We start from the raw sequence: 17779 nt of genomic DNA, 5'->3' as shown, positions 1-17779 counted from the left end.
GCAAGTCACTTGCACTTATTTGGAAGCGCATCGGACATACTTCGGATCAGATAATATTTTTTTTTTCTTTAAGAAAGGCGAAAGAAAATTAATTTATGAAACAAAAAACACAAAGTATGGGAAAGTATAATACATGAAAAGTAACAAAAAATAGTTTTCATATAAATATCACATCTGATATTTCCAGTTTAAAAACATTCGAAGCATAAAGTTTTTAAAAGAATTTTAAGGAATTTTGCTCTTAAAAATCTAAAAAATACACAACTTCTACAATTCAGTTTGGTAAGATTCAAACTGAAGTTATTATTTATTGGTAACAAAATAAAATATATATTGTTAAATTCAAAATAAAATTAATTTACGATCCTAATCTCTTTTAATTAATACTAAAAGGCAAACAGACGCATTGGGTTTTGGAGGCCCAGACATCAACTTTCTGAGATAAGAAAATAGAGAAAAGTCCAAAAATGCTCAAATGTAGTCAGCTTCCAATGAAACTGAATATAAATATTGTGAATTATTTTCCCACTAAAAAACAGATTTTCTGTGATATATTAGTCCTTGAACCTCTGAGGTTCCGATATGCGTCATGCCGGAGTAAATCTGAAATAAGATATTCAAATCTTCGCGGAAGAATGCAATCAGATCCATATAAAAATTCAATAAATTATAATTAATAGTTGTCAAAATCATCTGATGTGTTTTATAAAATATTTAATTATTCTAGTTTTTGAATGTAAAATTATTGTAATTCATAACGACCAAATCAATTATTTTTTTTATCAAAATATAATGTGATAGGCATACTAAATTGAAAGTTTTCATTTGATTTAATTTTTAATAACTGTAACCAAATAAGAACTTAAAAACAAAGATTTCATTTTGAAAAAAAAAAAAATAGAACGATTCCAAAACAGAAAATATTAGCCAGATATTTTCCGAAACACTCTTGAAATTTTATTTTAGATACATTTTAGATATTAATTTATTCTCTCTTTAGCAACTCCAAAGAAAATATATTTAAATCAGCTTTTTGCCTTAAAACATGCTTCCTAATATTTCTTCTAGAAATATTAATATGCAAAATGCATATTCCTTTTTCAAGTAAAACAATTCATAAAAAACGCATTTCCTTATCACGATGTACTTGATAGCCATTATTGCATAATTTTTATACTTCAAAACAAGTTTGTCAAACGAATAGATTACAATTAGAAATTTTATGCACGAATACTTTATCTTCATATTATACAAACGCGTTAGAAAATCGTAGCCTTGCAAAAAATTTTCGCTTTTCATACAGTGTGAATATTTTTAATACATTAAAACATAATTTTTATCTTTAGACGAGCTCAGTATATCTAAGTGTCAAAAATCTGCAATCGTAGCTTTCAGAAGAATTAAGTAGATAATTTAATGTTAAATAACATTTTTCATGATTATGTTATAAGGAATAATATTACTTTCCATTTATCTGTGATCTGAATACATACATGAAAACAAATGAATTTATTCCAGAAAAAAAATATAAATTCATTTCAGGAATGTTTCTTTTTTTTTTAATAAAATTCTTCTAACTCTTTTATAAGAATTCAAAAACATATATATATATAATAACGAAGCCACTATTGCGAATACAAAAAAAGTTTTTTATTAATTTATTTTTGCATTATAGATTTTTTTTTATATAACCTAAAATTTGACGAAATGTGGTAGTTTCAGATGTTTGTCCCATAAACATCGCTTCCTTGAAAAACTAAACTATTCTAACTAATCTATTTTAGCAATAAGAGCAGTGGTAATTAAAGTAAAATGGTTAAATTCACTTTCTTGCTATTGAAAGAATGATTGAAAGAATCTGTAGGTTTGGTTTGGTTACATTAACGTCCCGTTTGAAGCAACACTAGGGCTATTTTGGGACGGACCTCGTAATTTTGAACCGTGGTCAGATGGCGAGGACGACACCTGAGCTGGCACCTCCCCACCCCTCTCCACACCAGCGGGAGGACGTTTGGTCATGATGGATTTAACGTGCAACAGATCCCCTTACACGACGGTTCTTAGGTGGAATCGGGTCATGAACCTGAAACCCTCCGGTTTCGAAGCCGAGACCTTACCACCAGGCCACCGCGGCCCGAGAATCTGTAGGAGCTGTCCATGCAAGTTAAGAATCATTAAGGAGTGAGAAATATTTGAAAAATATATTCCAATGCATCATCTTCTTCATCCTGTTTTGTCCAGAATTGCGAGACCAGATCTAAATTAACTTTTGAGAAAATATTAATGCAGCTAATCCAAAACTTTTAATTTTCGCAAAGGTGCATTATTTGGTACATTATTTTCACAAAGGTGCATTTACCATTCCTTATGCCTTAAACTGGAAATTCGTAAATCATAAATTATTTTTCAAAGTATTAATTTTAAAAGTATGTCATCTGCAACTACGCGTAATTTTTCAGTTAATGTTCAAGAATTTTAATAAATAACTAGTTACAGCATGAGGTTAGGAAACTTATAATTAGAATACTTACTAATTAGAATAATATATCTTTCCGATATCATACTTAGAATATTTGGATACCTTTGTTCAAAACATCTCGAACAAGTCAATTACTTTTCCAATTTTTTTAATCATTTATCTTTTTAATTTAAAAATTCCGACTCGTAAACTTTGTGATATTAAATTTTGTATTTTCCCATAGTCGAGATTCTTTTGAATTCTTAGATCGCACTCCATTCTACAGTTTCAAAATGAGCTATTAGGTAAAGCCGTAATGATTGTGTGCATTATTATTTGCATAATCATTAAATTATTTTTAAAAACACTCAATTATATTTCTTTGGAAATAGCTTATGTAATCAAAAATTTCTGTAAATCAGAAATTACTGTAAATCAGAAACAAAATCGAATGAAAATTATTCAGTACTATTCGCTAGAGCCATCAAGTAATGGCCATTAATCATGCGTCAACCGATAGACATAATTCTTCGTCCTGTCCAAAAAAAATATTTATCATGTTCAAAGGTTGCAATTATGCGTATATCAGGCTTGTAGATTTTATCATGAATTCCCTAAACGCGATACTAATCTTTGTCTTATAGGTAATTAGTGTGCATTTTTTCGAATGATTATTTCTAACGTATTATATAATTTCACCGATTCAAGGTTACCAACCTGTTTCCAAATTTTTTAAGATATCCAATATCCTTTATGTCTTAAGTGAAACTCAAAAGTTCCCATAGATTCATTTTGGAGTTTTTTGCACTGATTTTGCTTATTCGAAGTCACGGTCAGTGCTAGAATGGTAATAAGCTTTTAACTAACTTCCACTAGTCCTTAATATGTGGTGCATTATAGACAACACAAATTACTTCAAAACAATCTAATAGTTTCTATGAAAATTTTCACTGCCATAAGAAACAACCTGTTGGAATTACTATCAGACAGAAATTTGACCGAGAAATATAATCTTGCGCATATTTCAAGAACTTTCATTAATAGCCATCAAATGCTGATCATCATTTATCCGCTAGACTATAACCGTCAATTTTCCATGTCCTTTACCATGTTCATAGGCTACAATTATGTATATATCAAGCACGCAGACACTATCACTAGTTCCCTGAACGTGCTACAAATCTTTGCCGCTTAAGTAATTTGTGTATTTCTCTCCGAGTGATTATTTCTAACAAATTAGATAATTCCACCCGAAGTCGAGCAGACCAACCTATTTCCAAAATCTTTAGGATCTCGAACTTCCTTTATGCCTTAAATGAAACTTAAAAGTTCCCATAGATTCACTTTGTACTGTTTCGCTTTGATCTTGGTAATTCGAAGTCATGGTCATAGCTATAATGATACATAAGCTGTTAACTAGCTTCCAATGCTTACAATGTGGTGTAATCTATACAACACATATTCCTTCAAAGGAATCTAATATTTTCTACAAAAATTTTTATTGCTTTAAAAAATTCTGTAAGAATTACTATTAACTAGAAATTTGACCGAGAAAAATAATCTTTTACATATTACGAGAAGTTTCTTCAATATCCATCAATTGTTGATCATCATTCATCCGCTAGTCGATAACTATCAATGTCCAGAACAAACTTTACCATGTTCGTAGGCTACAATTATGTACATATCAAGCAGGCAGACACACTATCACTAGTTCCCTGAACTTACTATAAATATTAGCCTCGCAGGTAATTTGTGTATTTCTCTCCGACTGATTATTTTTAACGAATTACATAATTCCACCGAAATCGAGCCGACCAATCAATTACAAATTCTTTTGGATCTCCAACTTTCTTTGTGTGAGTTCCCATAAATTCACTTTGAATTTTTTTCGCTTTGATCTTGGTAATTAAAAGTCATGGTCGTAGCTAGAATGAATCATAAGCCATTAAACACCTTCCAGTCCTTGATATATGCTGTATCATAGACGATACAAATTCCTTCAAAGCCACCCAATATTCTTTCATGAAAATAATCATTGTCATAAAAAAATCCTGTTGTCGTAAAAAAACAACAACCCTGAATTATTATCAAAAAGAAACTTGACCAAGAAAAATAATTTTATACATCAATAACCATTAATTTTTCATGTCCTTTACCATGTTCATAGGCTACAATTATGTATATATCAAGCACGCAGACACTATCACTAGTTCCCTGAACGTGCTACAAATCTTTGCCTAGCAGGTAATTTGTGTATTTCTCTCCGAGTGATTATTTCTAACGAATTAGATAATTCCACCGAAATCGAGCCGACCAACCAGTTTCCGAAATCTTCTGCATCTCCAAACCCCCTTCACGTCCAAAATCCAACTCAAACTCTCCATTATCATCCAATATGCCCACGGTAACAATCCCAGGACAGCAGGCTTCTCTTTCCTGTTTCTATTGTCCGCTCGCATCCTCTGTTCTCGGCCATTAGTAACAAGAGTACCCTAACCCCCTCTGTACGATCTAGAATTTAAATCCGAAAAGCGCCCAAGGCTAATTCATCATCATTACTAGTGTTGCTATAAATCACAGAATTCAACTTCCTCTTTTCATCATTTAGCTGGGACTACGCTTCTGGCGATGCCGATGCCTGATCGGAAGAGTAATTACGTGGAGGAGGTGGCACTTTATCGCGATGCTTCATCAGTAAAAGCCTGAAGTCGTGAGCCTGCTTTTCTGGCTTTTATTTGGGGCCTGAAACGCGATGTTATTTGTAATTTTCCGCGACTTTGACGGGCGTAATTTCCTATTGCACTTGTAACTTTGATTTCGTTTAGCTTTTGATGTGGAAGAAAGGATTCGTCGGAGTTTTAAATATAATGTGTGTGGGGTAGGAAATTGTGATAGACTCAATAAGCTTCGAGTTTTAAGTAATTAATTTCCTCACCAGAATAAGGTACTCAGAGATTAAGAAGACCCACGTGTTTTGGAAGAGTGCCTTTGCTTTCAATTAATTACTGAAGAATTGAAAATTAAATAAAGGGTGTCCCAAAATTAACTCAAGATTTGAATTGGGCATCATTAGTGCAATAGAGTGTTGGAAATTCTATTAAAAAACATTTGATAGCTGATAGTTCAAGGTTAGTAAAAGTGGAGAATTACACAATAGAACAACATAGTTTTCATTGTTGAACTATATTTCAGAAATAATGAAAGTCTGGCGGCAACAGTTAGAAAACTTGAGAATTGATGATTTAACACCATTAGATTTATATTTATGGGGTTATTGAAGTCAAAGATCTAGAAAACAACCCTACAAGCACGCATGCATTGAAGCAAGAAATTCAACGCTGCATCTACGAAATTTAGCCACATTTGTGCAAATGGTCATGAAAAAGTTCGACAAAATAATACGTATGTGCCGGCAAAGACAAGGGGAGGGGGGGGGCATTTACCATATGTATTATTCTATACAGAACCCTATCCTGTGTACATTACAATTCCGCAAAAATATAACAGAGAAAAAAAACTGTGTTTATTTAATTCAAATCTTGCATTAATATGTTATTCTTTTGTGTAAACACTCCATTTTTACTAGCACTAAACTATCAGCGGTCAAAAAACTTTCATTAATAGGGTCAACACACTTTAATGCATGAATGGTTCAAATCTTGCGTTTCTTTACAATAGAAGTCGAGTTCCGAGTTGGCATAAATATTCTTCCAAATGATCACTACAAATACTTGAATGTCCTTTAATACAATAATGCTCTTTTTGAGTACAACTTAAATATTATATATATTTAAAATGTTTTTGAATATAAATGTCTAACTTACCGTTGTGGTAAAGCGCCGCGTTGCATGCGCCGCTTGAGGTAGCAGGTCTCAGGAGCTTCAACCAACCTCCAAAATCATCTGTCACAGAGAAGAGCATGTCCTCGCCATCGGGACCTTTAGTCTGAAATGATAGAAAAGATGAGTTAAACATTTCATACATACAGAAAAATATGAGATGCTTCAGTAACAAATACCATTCTGCAAAATTGCACAGGAACAAAAAAATTAATTGAAGATTATTAGATTTCCGTAACAGAAATCTCTCAATGATCATCGGTAAAAGGGATAGCTCAAAAAAGGAAAATACCTCTTCCTCTTTCAGGAATTTGCAAGAGTTTGATTGTGATCTTTTTTTGACCAGCGTTAGGACAATTTATACTTCCATGACGTCTTGGCTTTGTCTTGCTCGTTGGGCAAAAATTATTAACGGCATAGTGACACAAAGTTTGTAACAATCTATACTCCTACGAAACGACATTGCTCTTCTACAATATCAGAATTGTATGTCGTTTAGTTATAATGGCCTGATTTGAAACTGAGCAAATGCCATGCCGGGACATTGCTCTTCTACAATGTTAGAATTGTAAGTCGTTTTAGTTATAATGGCCTGATTTGAAACTGAGAAAATGTCATGCAGGGACATCTTTGCTAATCGTTTTAGTTATAATGGCCTGATTTGAAACTGAGCAATGTCATGCAGGGGCATCTTTGCTAATCGTTTAGAACCACTTGAACCACAAAATCTTCCCACTTTCAAATTTCTTAGAAAAACAGAAAATACTGAGTATGTGAGAATATATATATATATATATATATATATATATATATATATATATATATATATATATATATATATATATATATATATATATATATATATATATATATATATATATATATATATATATATATATATATATATATATATATATATATATATATATATATATATATATAAAGATGATTATGTAATAGACTTTCCAGGAAACATTTATAAAAAATGATAAAAATTTGTTTTGTTCAAGTCAATCAAATGGTTTCATGAGCATAAACTGTGGTAACTAGAAAAAGATGAAAGAAAACGAAAATACAGCATGAAGAAAAGTTATTCTAATAGAATAACTTTTTAAATTAAGGCTTAGTTGCTTATATTTTCTCTGAAGTTCAAACCGTTTTCATTATTTTACCAAGTCGCTGACCACGGCACTTTCTTCCAGTTGAAAGTTAAAGAATAATGATTTGGTTTAGTACTTGTGCAGCTTATGAGGTCGATAAAATAGAAAAGCCACAAATCTGCGAAATTCATAAGATGGGTGAACTACACATGTAAATTTTTAATAACGCCATCATATCATAGGACTGATTTTCGTTGAAAAAATCCCTGTAAATATTAAGTGGAGCATATGTAAGAAAAGAAAAATTTATCTTGTAAGTCTGAAAATTTCACAGTATCATGAAAAAAAATTATACCAACTGAAATTACGTTATGATTTAACAGAAATGAACGATATCCAGTATATAAAATGACAAACCATATGGTCGTCAAAGGCAAGAATGTAACAAATATTTATAAATAACAAAAAAGCTGCAAAAAAACCCCAGAATTTTACAAACATTTTGATAGAGGGAATATGCAAAGCTAGATTAAAAAGTCTTGCTATTTTAAAAAAATTGGCATTTATAACTATATTTATTTATTACTAGTAGGGTATTTATTACTATATTTATTTATTTATTACAATTCTTATCTTTGTGTACAAGCTTTTTACTCGATTAAAATACAGTGTTGCCAATAATCAACAAGCCATTTTTTTAATCATAAACCACATTTAAAACGAAACGTGATTTTTTTAAAATTTATTTCTCATAATTTAAAAGATTAAAGTCAAAAAAATTAATCACTTTTTTTATAAAAAAATCACCCATTTAGGGTTAAAACTATATCAAGCAGTCAGCCAATTTGCAACTCACTAGCTTGCATTTGGGTGATAGCAGATTAAAAATTAAATTATCGAATGTATTTCAACCAAAGAAATAATAAAGCAGCAGAGGGGAGAAAAAAGTAACTGGAAAACGAATCTAAAAAAAGTTGAAAGAAAAAGGTCAGTTACGTCGTTAATCTAACTGCGTTGCCAACAAAAAGGAAAGAGAGTAATAACATTACTAACATGACCTGGATGGAGTATCATTTTAATTTATTATATCATCATCGCAATCATCGGGGTGTGCAAAGAAGGGGTGATCGGGGGTTATAGTGCGTACCTGATGAATTTTATTTTTATATTAGCATCAGAACGAAATGTTCGTTATCTGTCCGTAATAACTGGTCGCCTAGAAAATCAGCTTTATCGCTCTCAGTTCTCTATGCCCCCAGAGCAATTTCATCGCACTCTCAACCCCTCGGTAAAAATTTTCCTCCAATTTTATTTATGCTCTTTTATCCTGGAATATTTGCGAACGATTACTCTCGTCTCAAATTGATAAGAGTTGAAAATAGAATGTTGAAAAAAAAAATTATTAAATCGTTCCAACAACGTTATTTTATCAACGGGGTCTAATACATTTATATGGGTTCCTCAACTTTTTTTTTTATTATTTAACTCTCAACTCTTCTCTCTCAATTTCAGCTACTTCTTTTATTTAATTTAATTTTTTTATTTTATTTTGTGGGGTTTTTTTTCACTGCATTTTTTGCTTAGATTCGAATATTCGATAAGGAAAAATTGTCATTAAAGCCTTTTTCCCGCTAAAGTGAAAAAAATGAGGATCGTATAAGTAAAGGATGGAATAATAATAAAAAAAAAAAAAACTAATTTTGGGATGACAAAAAAAAAAAGAAAAACTGTCTAGACACATGCGTTCTTTTGGGTAAAAGAGATAAGTAAGTAAGTCTAAGTGGTAATAAATCGATACATCAAGAGATAAAAGTAGGAAATATTTGACCCTGTTTCTAAAAAAGAGGGGAACTTTAAAATCGTTTTACATTATCTTCTGTAAATTGAATAGATTTTTTCAGATAAAAGTTGTAGAGAATATACACTTTCGTTCAGCGATCATTTGTCGTATTCAAATACTTTTTTTCCGATGATGATAAATATCATTAGATTCAGCGATGAAAGACATCTTCATTTCAAATACATTTTTATGCAATAAAAAAATTGCGATTTCATCAGTTAATGTGCTGAATTTAGATATTAAAAATGTATCGGTTTCTGTTTCTTCCTTTATATTTAATTTGGATTTTTAAGTAGTTTTTTTTAAGTTTCTTATTCATGTTCATAATACATTTCAGTTAAGCATTTATCAACGAGTTGATGGATTTATCAATGAAATAATTGTGTTGATATTAAAAATATGGTCATATCTAACTTCATCTGGCATACATAGCCAAATACATAAGTCAATATCTAGGTACAAGGTTGTATCTAGGACGTATTTAAGTATGATCTAGGCATACAAGGACAGTATATGAACTTAGGTTGTCATGCGAAAGAGATTTAAAGGAATATTGACTGAGAATCGCTTTGTGTTCTTATAAAAATCCGCAACCGAAGTGGGTTATTGAATGCTAAAATATGAGACTTTGTTTTGAGAACTTCCAGTGAATAATAATAATAATTGTATTTTGTTTGAGGAGGAGAAGCAGCAAACTCTAAGTACTAATAACAATTGCGTTTTGTTTCAGGAGAGGAATCAGGAAAATATAACTACTAATAATTATTGCATTTTATTTGAGGAGAGTAATCAGCAACATCTAACTACCAATAACAATTGCGATATTAATAACAACTGCTTTTTGTTTGAAGAGGGGAATCAGCAAAATATAACTACTAATAACAATTGCGTTTTGTTTCAGGAGAGGAATCAGCAAAATATAACTACTAATAATTATTGCATTTTATTTGAGGTGAGTAATCAGCAACACCTAACTACCAATAACAATTGCGATACTAATAACAACTGTGTTTTGTTTGAGGAGGGGAATCAGCAAAATATAAATACTCATAACTATTGCATTTTATTAGAGGAGAGAATCAGCAACATCTAACTACCAATAACAATTGCGATACTAATAACAACTGCGTTTTGTTTGAGGAGGAGAATCAGCAAACTCTAATTACTAACAATTGCGTTTTGTTTCAGGAGAGGATTCAGCAAAATATAACCACTAATAACTATTGCGTTTTATTTGAGAAGAGTAATCAGCAACATCTAATTACTACAACTGCGTTTTGTTTGAGGAAGGGAATCAGCATAATCTAACAACTGATAACAATTGCGATGCTAAAAATAATTTCATTTTATTTCAGGAGGGGAATGAGCAATAGCTAGAACAAACGAAAATAGTCATATCTCTCTACCACTTTTTGAACATCGCTGTTTAATAACGCAGTCAAAAGATATAAAATATATTCATCTCTCTCTAATCCATATTCTTTTAACCCGCTAGACCACTAGCGGGTTTATAAGAATAGATAACACTTAATTAAATTTAACTTAATTAAATTACATTATAATCCCATTTTGAATATGAATCGCAAGAAAAATATTTGGGAACAGATCTCATGAATCTGAACTTCAGGTAGATGACGAAAAAGATATTTGAGCAGGCGTTTCCTTTTTTCCATTACCGAAACTTCAATATCACTTCAGTGGCAGAACATTTCACCCTACTGAGTTAACCCTTTCTAGGGCCGTGGGAAATATGCTTCCCACCAAATTTATCAATCTTCGTATGAAGTTATGTAGGTTAGCATAAGTTCTGACAAATTTTTTTAGAACGACAGAACCTTAGATGCTTTAGTTCTTTATTTTACACAAAATGATGTGTCTTGATTTGATACTTAATTATTAATGAACCAAATTAATTAATTAATCAAATTAAATTGATCTAATAAGCTAAATGAATCCTTTTCTTATTCCAATTTCAAGCCTAAAAATATTGTAACATAATATGACTAGAAAAAAAATGGCCCTTTAGAAGGGCTAATGTACTACAGGTCCAAGTATAAAATGAAAACTAGAATGGATTTGAATTCCGAATATGCATTCATCTATTCACTGAACGGAGATTCTATCATATATGCATCATAACTCATTCAGATATATGCATCATCATCATTTCTTGCAAAAAACTAAACTTCGGAGAAAATAGAAATAAAGTAATTAATAACAACAGAATAACATTATGACACATAAAATTAATTCACTTTCTTACACATTCTCTAGCTTATTTTTATAGCCCAAAAAGACAGCGAAATAATATGCATTCCGCTCAACATATTTTATCTTTGATCTAAGTTATTTCTATTCCCTTAGAGAATTAATATGAAACCCAACAGCAATTATTTATTAGATAATTGAAGATATTCAATAAATAAACTTAGATCTCTTGAATAATTACTGCCATTAACAGATTTATGCTGAATACTTGAAACTATATCAACGAAAGCAAATCATTTCAGAAATCGGAAAGAAAACAATAAATTCCAAGTATCAACAAAACTCAGATGATGCATTCAAATATCAGACGATATTCATAAATCCTCCGTTGACTTTAATTAATTAACGATTATTTCGAGATCGTAAGATAGCAAACGATTTTCTTTTCTCTCTCTTGGAAGAATATTTGATGAGCATTTTCTGAAGAATTTATTAGAATCCTTATTTGGGATAATAAATCTGTTAATTTAATTAGAATAAAATATTTAGTAATCGTCAATGCTATGTTTACTACATTGATATTTTTAATCATTGATGATTTGAAGTTTTCAAGCAAAAATTCTATATAATGTGATAATATTCGTTATTGTGTTTATAGATGGAATTAATATTAATACGTTGCAGAGATTGATTGCTATCATCAATGGATATAACACAAATTAATATTTAGACAATTATTTCATCTTATTCTATTATCCTAGTAGTTTTCTTTAAAATATCGCCATGATATTCAAAACTTTCAATAGTATCAAAGACATCTGTAATGAATTGATTAATAATTGCTACAAATAATTATTTTATGTAATTCTTATTCAAGTTTGACTTACTTTTCTCTAAAACTTCTTTTATATTCTTGAAAACCATCGTTTCTTGCCGAATTTATTTTTATTTTCTTCTTTGAAAAAGTGTTTTGTATTGCATTTTTAGTGTTAAATGACGGAAACCATTTTATTGCATGTTTATATTACTAAAGAAATTTTGTTCTTAATTAATTTTAATCATCCTAGGAAATGTCACTTTTATTTTTCTCAAATTTCGGCTAATTTTTCATCTAAAATTTAGATGTCAAAGCAAACGGTTTTTAAATTCATTCATGGAAAATTCATTAAAAGGATTTAAAATTCTTTTGATATCATGAATCTGTCCTTTTTGAATGATATTTAGACTTTCTTTTTCTTTCTTTAATTTCGTAAAAAGAATAAATTCAAAAGGTTCAAATAAAGAATTTGATTTTTCTTATTTTTCCTTTTTGAGTTTTATTTCAGATATGTAATTCAAACATGAATAAAATACTACTGGTTCGATTATAAGAGAAATAAAATCAATACACATTTATATATTATTTAAAACAAATATTTTTTTTTCTCTGCTTATAGCTTTAAATGTAGACAATACTTAAATTTCAGGAGCAGACAATTTTTGCTATTGATTGAGAATTCAAGAACCAAATAAGAGGCATAGAAAATTAAAAAGCTAATTTTTAGATATGAATATCTTTTTTAAAATAAAAACAATTTCAGTAAAATTCATGTGTAATTATTAATCAAAGTAAGTACTGTAAAAACGTATCAAAAATCTGAAAGTCAAATCTAATTAGTGTAAGTATAAAGACTTAATTAAAATACACCAATTAAAATCAGAATTGTTCATATTTTTAATAAAAATTTTGTCAAATTTTTAATTTTTTTTTCTTTTTACTATTATTAAATTCATTATTCATTATTTTATTGAGAGATTTTTACACATTTTCGCAAATAGTTAATTTAAAATGTTTTAATTTTTTTTCTTCATTTTATCTTACTGTATATTTCTAAAAAAAGTATTATAAATATTATGAAATCTTGTATATATATCTTTTTTTCTTAAATTCACTACCAGATCAAAAGCAATGGAATAAATATAATAAAGTTCCGAAAGTATTTAAAAAATCTACAATAGGAGCAACTCAACTGTATGAGATCACAGGCATCTAATATATTGATGAAGAACGTTTTAATGGAAATTCGATAAAAAATTATGTTGATTATAAAAATAAAATAAAATCATGGAGAAATTAACTACTATAATAAATTTCAATGGAATTGTTTTAAAAAAGAAATAAATTTAAATGAAATTTTGTAATAGACACATTTGCGATTTCCTATGCATTATAAAAAACATTTTTTTTATATCTAATGTTATTAACTACCAGCGCTCTGGAAAACTTATTTCGTTTAACTTGATATTACTTGATTCACTTCGCTTTGCTTGATATGCAAGTATAAAACAAAACCTTTATATCAAGTTAGTCAGTTGAATAATATATCCATTACAAGAAAAGGATTAAATTGATCTAATTGTTAGTTTCTACCGCTTCAGGTAATGAAAGCTTCGTTTCAACCGGGTTTTCCGCAGACGAAACCATCGCTGTCATTCGTTAAGTCTGAGATCTGAATGATAGGTCTGCTTTGGTAGACGTAATATCACGTCCGACCTCAGTTCTTCGTATCAGATTAAACGTGACCAATTACGAAATATTATCTTGACAGATCTTTTTTGAAATTAAATGTTGTACATGGATAATTATCTTATAATTATATGATTAATCAGACCAACATTCTTAGATGTGAAGATAGTGTACCAAATATTTGGGATATTTGGTACTCAAAGTATTTGGGAGGAAAACTTCATTTTAATTTTTGATTTTTTTATAAAAGTTTGAGATAGCATAATATATGTAACTAAACACAGAAGTGAAATCAAATAAATTGTTTATCAAAGTGTTCAAATAAACTAATGATTTTTTTTTAAATATGTGAGTTTTTAGACATTTATAAAAATATATATAGCTCCTATTTTTGGAAATAATGAATTTTAAAAACAAATGGAAAATAATTGCTTCCTAGCCTTTTCATTCTTTAGTTTGCATTTATTTAATTTTTCATTATTCTGTTAAAAATGTCTACTGGCAGGTGATGCACGGAATTTAAAAAAAATAAAAAAATAAAAAATAAAAATTAAGAATAAATGTTCCCAAAATGAATTCTTAAAACAGGGGATTGGTTAAGATATAGGAAATTGCTTTTACTCTTTACAAATCAATTTAAGAGTTTGTCAACTTTTACTCTTTATAAGATGGTTTGCACACCATGACCAAAAAGTGATCTGAGCCGAAACATTTAACCCAAATAACCTTAATTTGCAAAAAATCTAGTTCTTACAAATGTATTAATACCATAGTCCGCAGGTATCAAATTATCAGAATAATTAGTTATTTACTAGTTTATACTCCTATAGTTAATGAAATTTTATTGACTTAGTAGTGCGATAATTATATCACTCAGTAGACATACGTGAAAAAATTGTCAAGGTACAGCATTTAAACAGCTTGTATAAAAATGCTTAACACTTTTTAATACTTTGCTCACAGAGACAAATCAAACAAAAAGTAGAATACTAATAATGTAAATTTATTATGATAATGCTAAATGGTATTTTATAATTAGTGGTCACTCTACATAGTCATTAAATTAAAAAAAAATTGGTTACTGAACTTGATATTATCTGTTATTAAAAGGAAAAGGTTTAAAAAGGAAAAAGTATTAAAGGACGTTTACTATCAGTTTTTATGAATACTATCGTGAAAATAATTACCTCGGAATCCTGCCTTGCCTAAGCATCCATGGTAAACTGAATGATCGTCCCTGCGACAGCGCGAATGTGTGAACTAAGGTTCAGACCCCACCGTTATCGGTCAAGGTACAACCTTCTCGTAGAAGTATGTGCCATATTGGGAGTAGAATCATTTAATCCGTAAGCCTAATATACCCACCCGGAAAACGAGAACCGATCACCATACTAAAAGCCTCTAATCCTAATAAGTATGATATCTTTGGCAGCATTATTGCGAGAGTAATTATATAAAGCATGCCAAATTAAATGGTAAATCCTGAACCTCAAACGGCCTTTTGAAAGCAACAGTGCTCCTTCGAAAACTTTCACAGTGTCTGTATTTTTTATTTCTTTTTCTTTTATAAGCATATAGATTTTTTTTTAGTTCTCAGATAATTGCAATTGGTTCAAATAGAACCTTTTTTTTCCGAAATAATTTTCAGTAATCAATGTTAATTTTTTTGTAAATGAACATAAACTGAATATATATGAAGGATTCATTCAGAAAGATTTGGGAAAATATAACATGTTTATATAAAAGGCCAATGTAACACAGAGATTCTTTAAATTCTTTAAGAATCTGTTATATTGATACTGCTCCAGATTATTTTTGATGATAATTTTAAGCTTTGAAAATAAATATTTTAACATCATTTTCAAATTTATTTTGACAGTGAGCACCGAACAGATGTTTTCATCTAAACTGTAGTTTTTGGGTTATTCCTATTTTATCATACGATATTGAATACTCTGACTTGATATGCTACTCATAATATTGCTGAATCGTTCATATCTAATTTTTTTTTACTTATAAAATTCTATAGCATAAAATTATCACAAAAATTCAAATTGTCTTAAAAATTTTATAATACATAAGATTTTTTAAATGATAATATATAACTGGATTCAAGTATTCTTTAATACTGTTATTATATTTACGAATGTCACAGTGAAACTTCAGATGTTACTGATCAAACTGAAACACAACATTTAAATCAAACTGGAATGTTGCACTACACTGTAATTAGAAGTCAAATCTTCATTCCCCAAAAAGACGCATTGCATTCCGAAGTTCATGAAAGGGTTCAAATCATGTTAATCATATGATAATGAATTAAATGCATTCGTTCGGAGTAACATTAGAATAGTCTTTATTAACAAACAACGCTTAACAATATTCTAACTATTTAATACTACATTGAGAATATGGACTGATAGAGTAAAGACTTTTAAAATTATCGTGTGTAATACAGATGCTAAGTGAAATCAAAATGCTAATACAATTAAAATATGGTAACAATTATTGCTATTTGAATAAGTTCCAAATTAATTCTATAATTTGATAATTTTTTCAGAACGCCGTGCAATATGGAAATCTTGTTATCAGAATGTTTTATAGCAGAAAAACTGATTTATTTTTAAACCTAAACAACAATTAAGGTGTATGTACACACTTGAAACTTCGAAAATCGTTCAAAATATCGAATATTTTTTTAATTGCTTTATAAAGTTCTCTGCTCCCTTAGCTTTCAAACGATACCAAGATGTTGTCAATATTCGAAATATATCTCAAGTTATAATTATTTTTCTTAAGGTGCTTTCATTAAAAACTCTAGTTACGGTGTTTTTAAAACTCATTTTATGAAGAATGCTATTTTTCCACTATGTTACTTCATTCAAACAATCATAACTCAACAAGAAATGAACCAAATACTGTTATTTATATATCAAAATTATCTGTATGAAATAGCGGATGTTTTGTGTCTCAATCAAAGTTATATTTATAGATATAAATTTTTAATAGCTGTTTAAAAGGTAAAATTACAGAAAAAATCTCGCTTTTTCTATTCATCGTTGATGAAAAAATTGTTTAAAAAAAACTATACATTTTTATAACTTGTTTGAGGCAGACAACATGAAGACTAATATTAGGCATCATTTACAACTAGAATTGTGTGTCTGTACAAATTAGAATTTAAGATATGTTTCAAAAAATATGCTAATTTGCTCATTAAATATTATTTAATTAATTAATAATTTGTGTAATATGGTTTTTTCTCACTGAAATGAGTTTAAACATATATTAATAACCTTCTGTGAAAAAACTGGATTTTTAAAGTTAAAATTAAAAAAAAATATCTTCAAGTGTGTACGTACACCTTAAACCAGTTATTAGAAATATAAACTAACTGAATAATGCATATTTTTTTTATAAAACGATTAACCTCTTTTCAGTATAAAATTAACTGAACGTTACTTATCTGTTTTTATAAAAAGAATTATCTATAAATTGAAACTTAAGATTTAAAGTTACAATTCAATCCAAATAATGACTGATGTCCACGAAAGTGTTTCTAAATTGATTTATGAGGATGTTTCTTAACATGTCGAAGCAATTAAAAGATTTATGTCGACTTTAACATACTACGGGTACTTCAAGACGACTTAACGAACGTTTAGGGGTGTCGAGCACCGTCAGATTAACCACAACCACTAACATCCATAATCCCCATAAGCTTGATGGATGTCTACGGGCGGCGTGCCTTCATCCTTTAGACATCCCCCTTACGGAGAAATACACAGCTGTAGTGCAATATTGACCGCTGTTTGTACCCCGATA

The 17779-nt window shown here is 29.3% G+C and overlaps 1 protein-coding gene across 1 annotated transcript in view; it reads right to left on the bottom strand.

The window, feature by feature from the left end:
- Window positions 1-17779, bottom strand: part of LOC129972869 (zinc finger protein ush-like) — a 263779-nt gene that overhangs the window by 19873 nt on the left and 226127 nt on the right. Inside the window, exon 3 of the mRNA XM_056087170.1 lies at window positions 6286-6406. Within this exon, the coding sequence (XP_055943145.1) occupies window positions 6286-6406 (121 nt within the window). The remainder of the gene's footprint in view (window positions 1-6285; window positions 6407-17779) is intronic.

The sequence above is a fragment of the Argiope bruennichi genome, chromosome 6 (genome assembly GCF_947563725.1).
Source record: "Argiope bruennichi chromosome 6, qqArgBrue1.1, whole genome shotgun sequence".
Lineage (NCBI taxonomy): Eukaryota > Metazoa > Arthropoda > Arachnida > Araneae > Araneidae > Argiope > Argiope bruennichi.
This window is presented reverse-complemented; position numbering and strand designations above follow the sequence as displayed.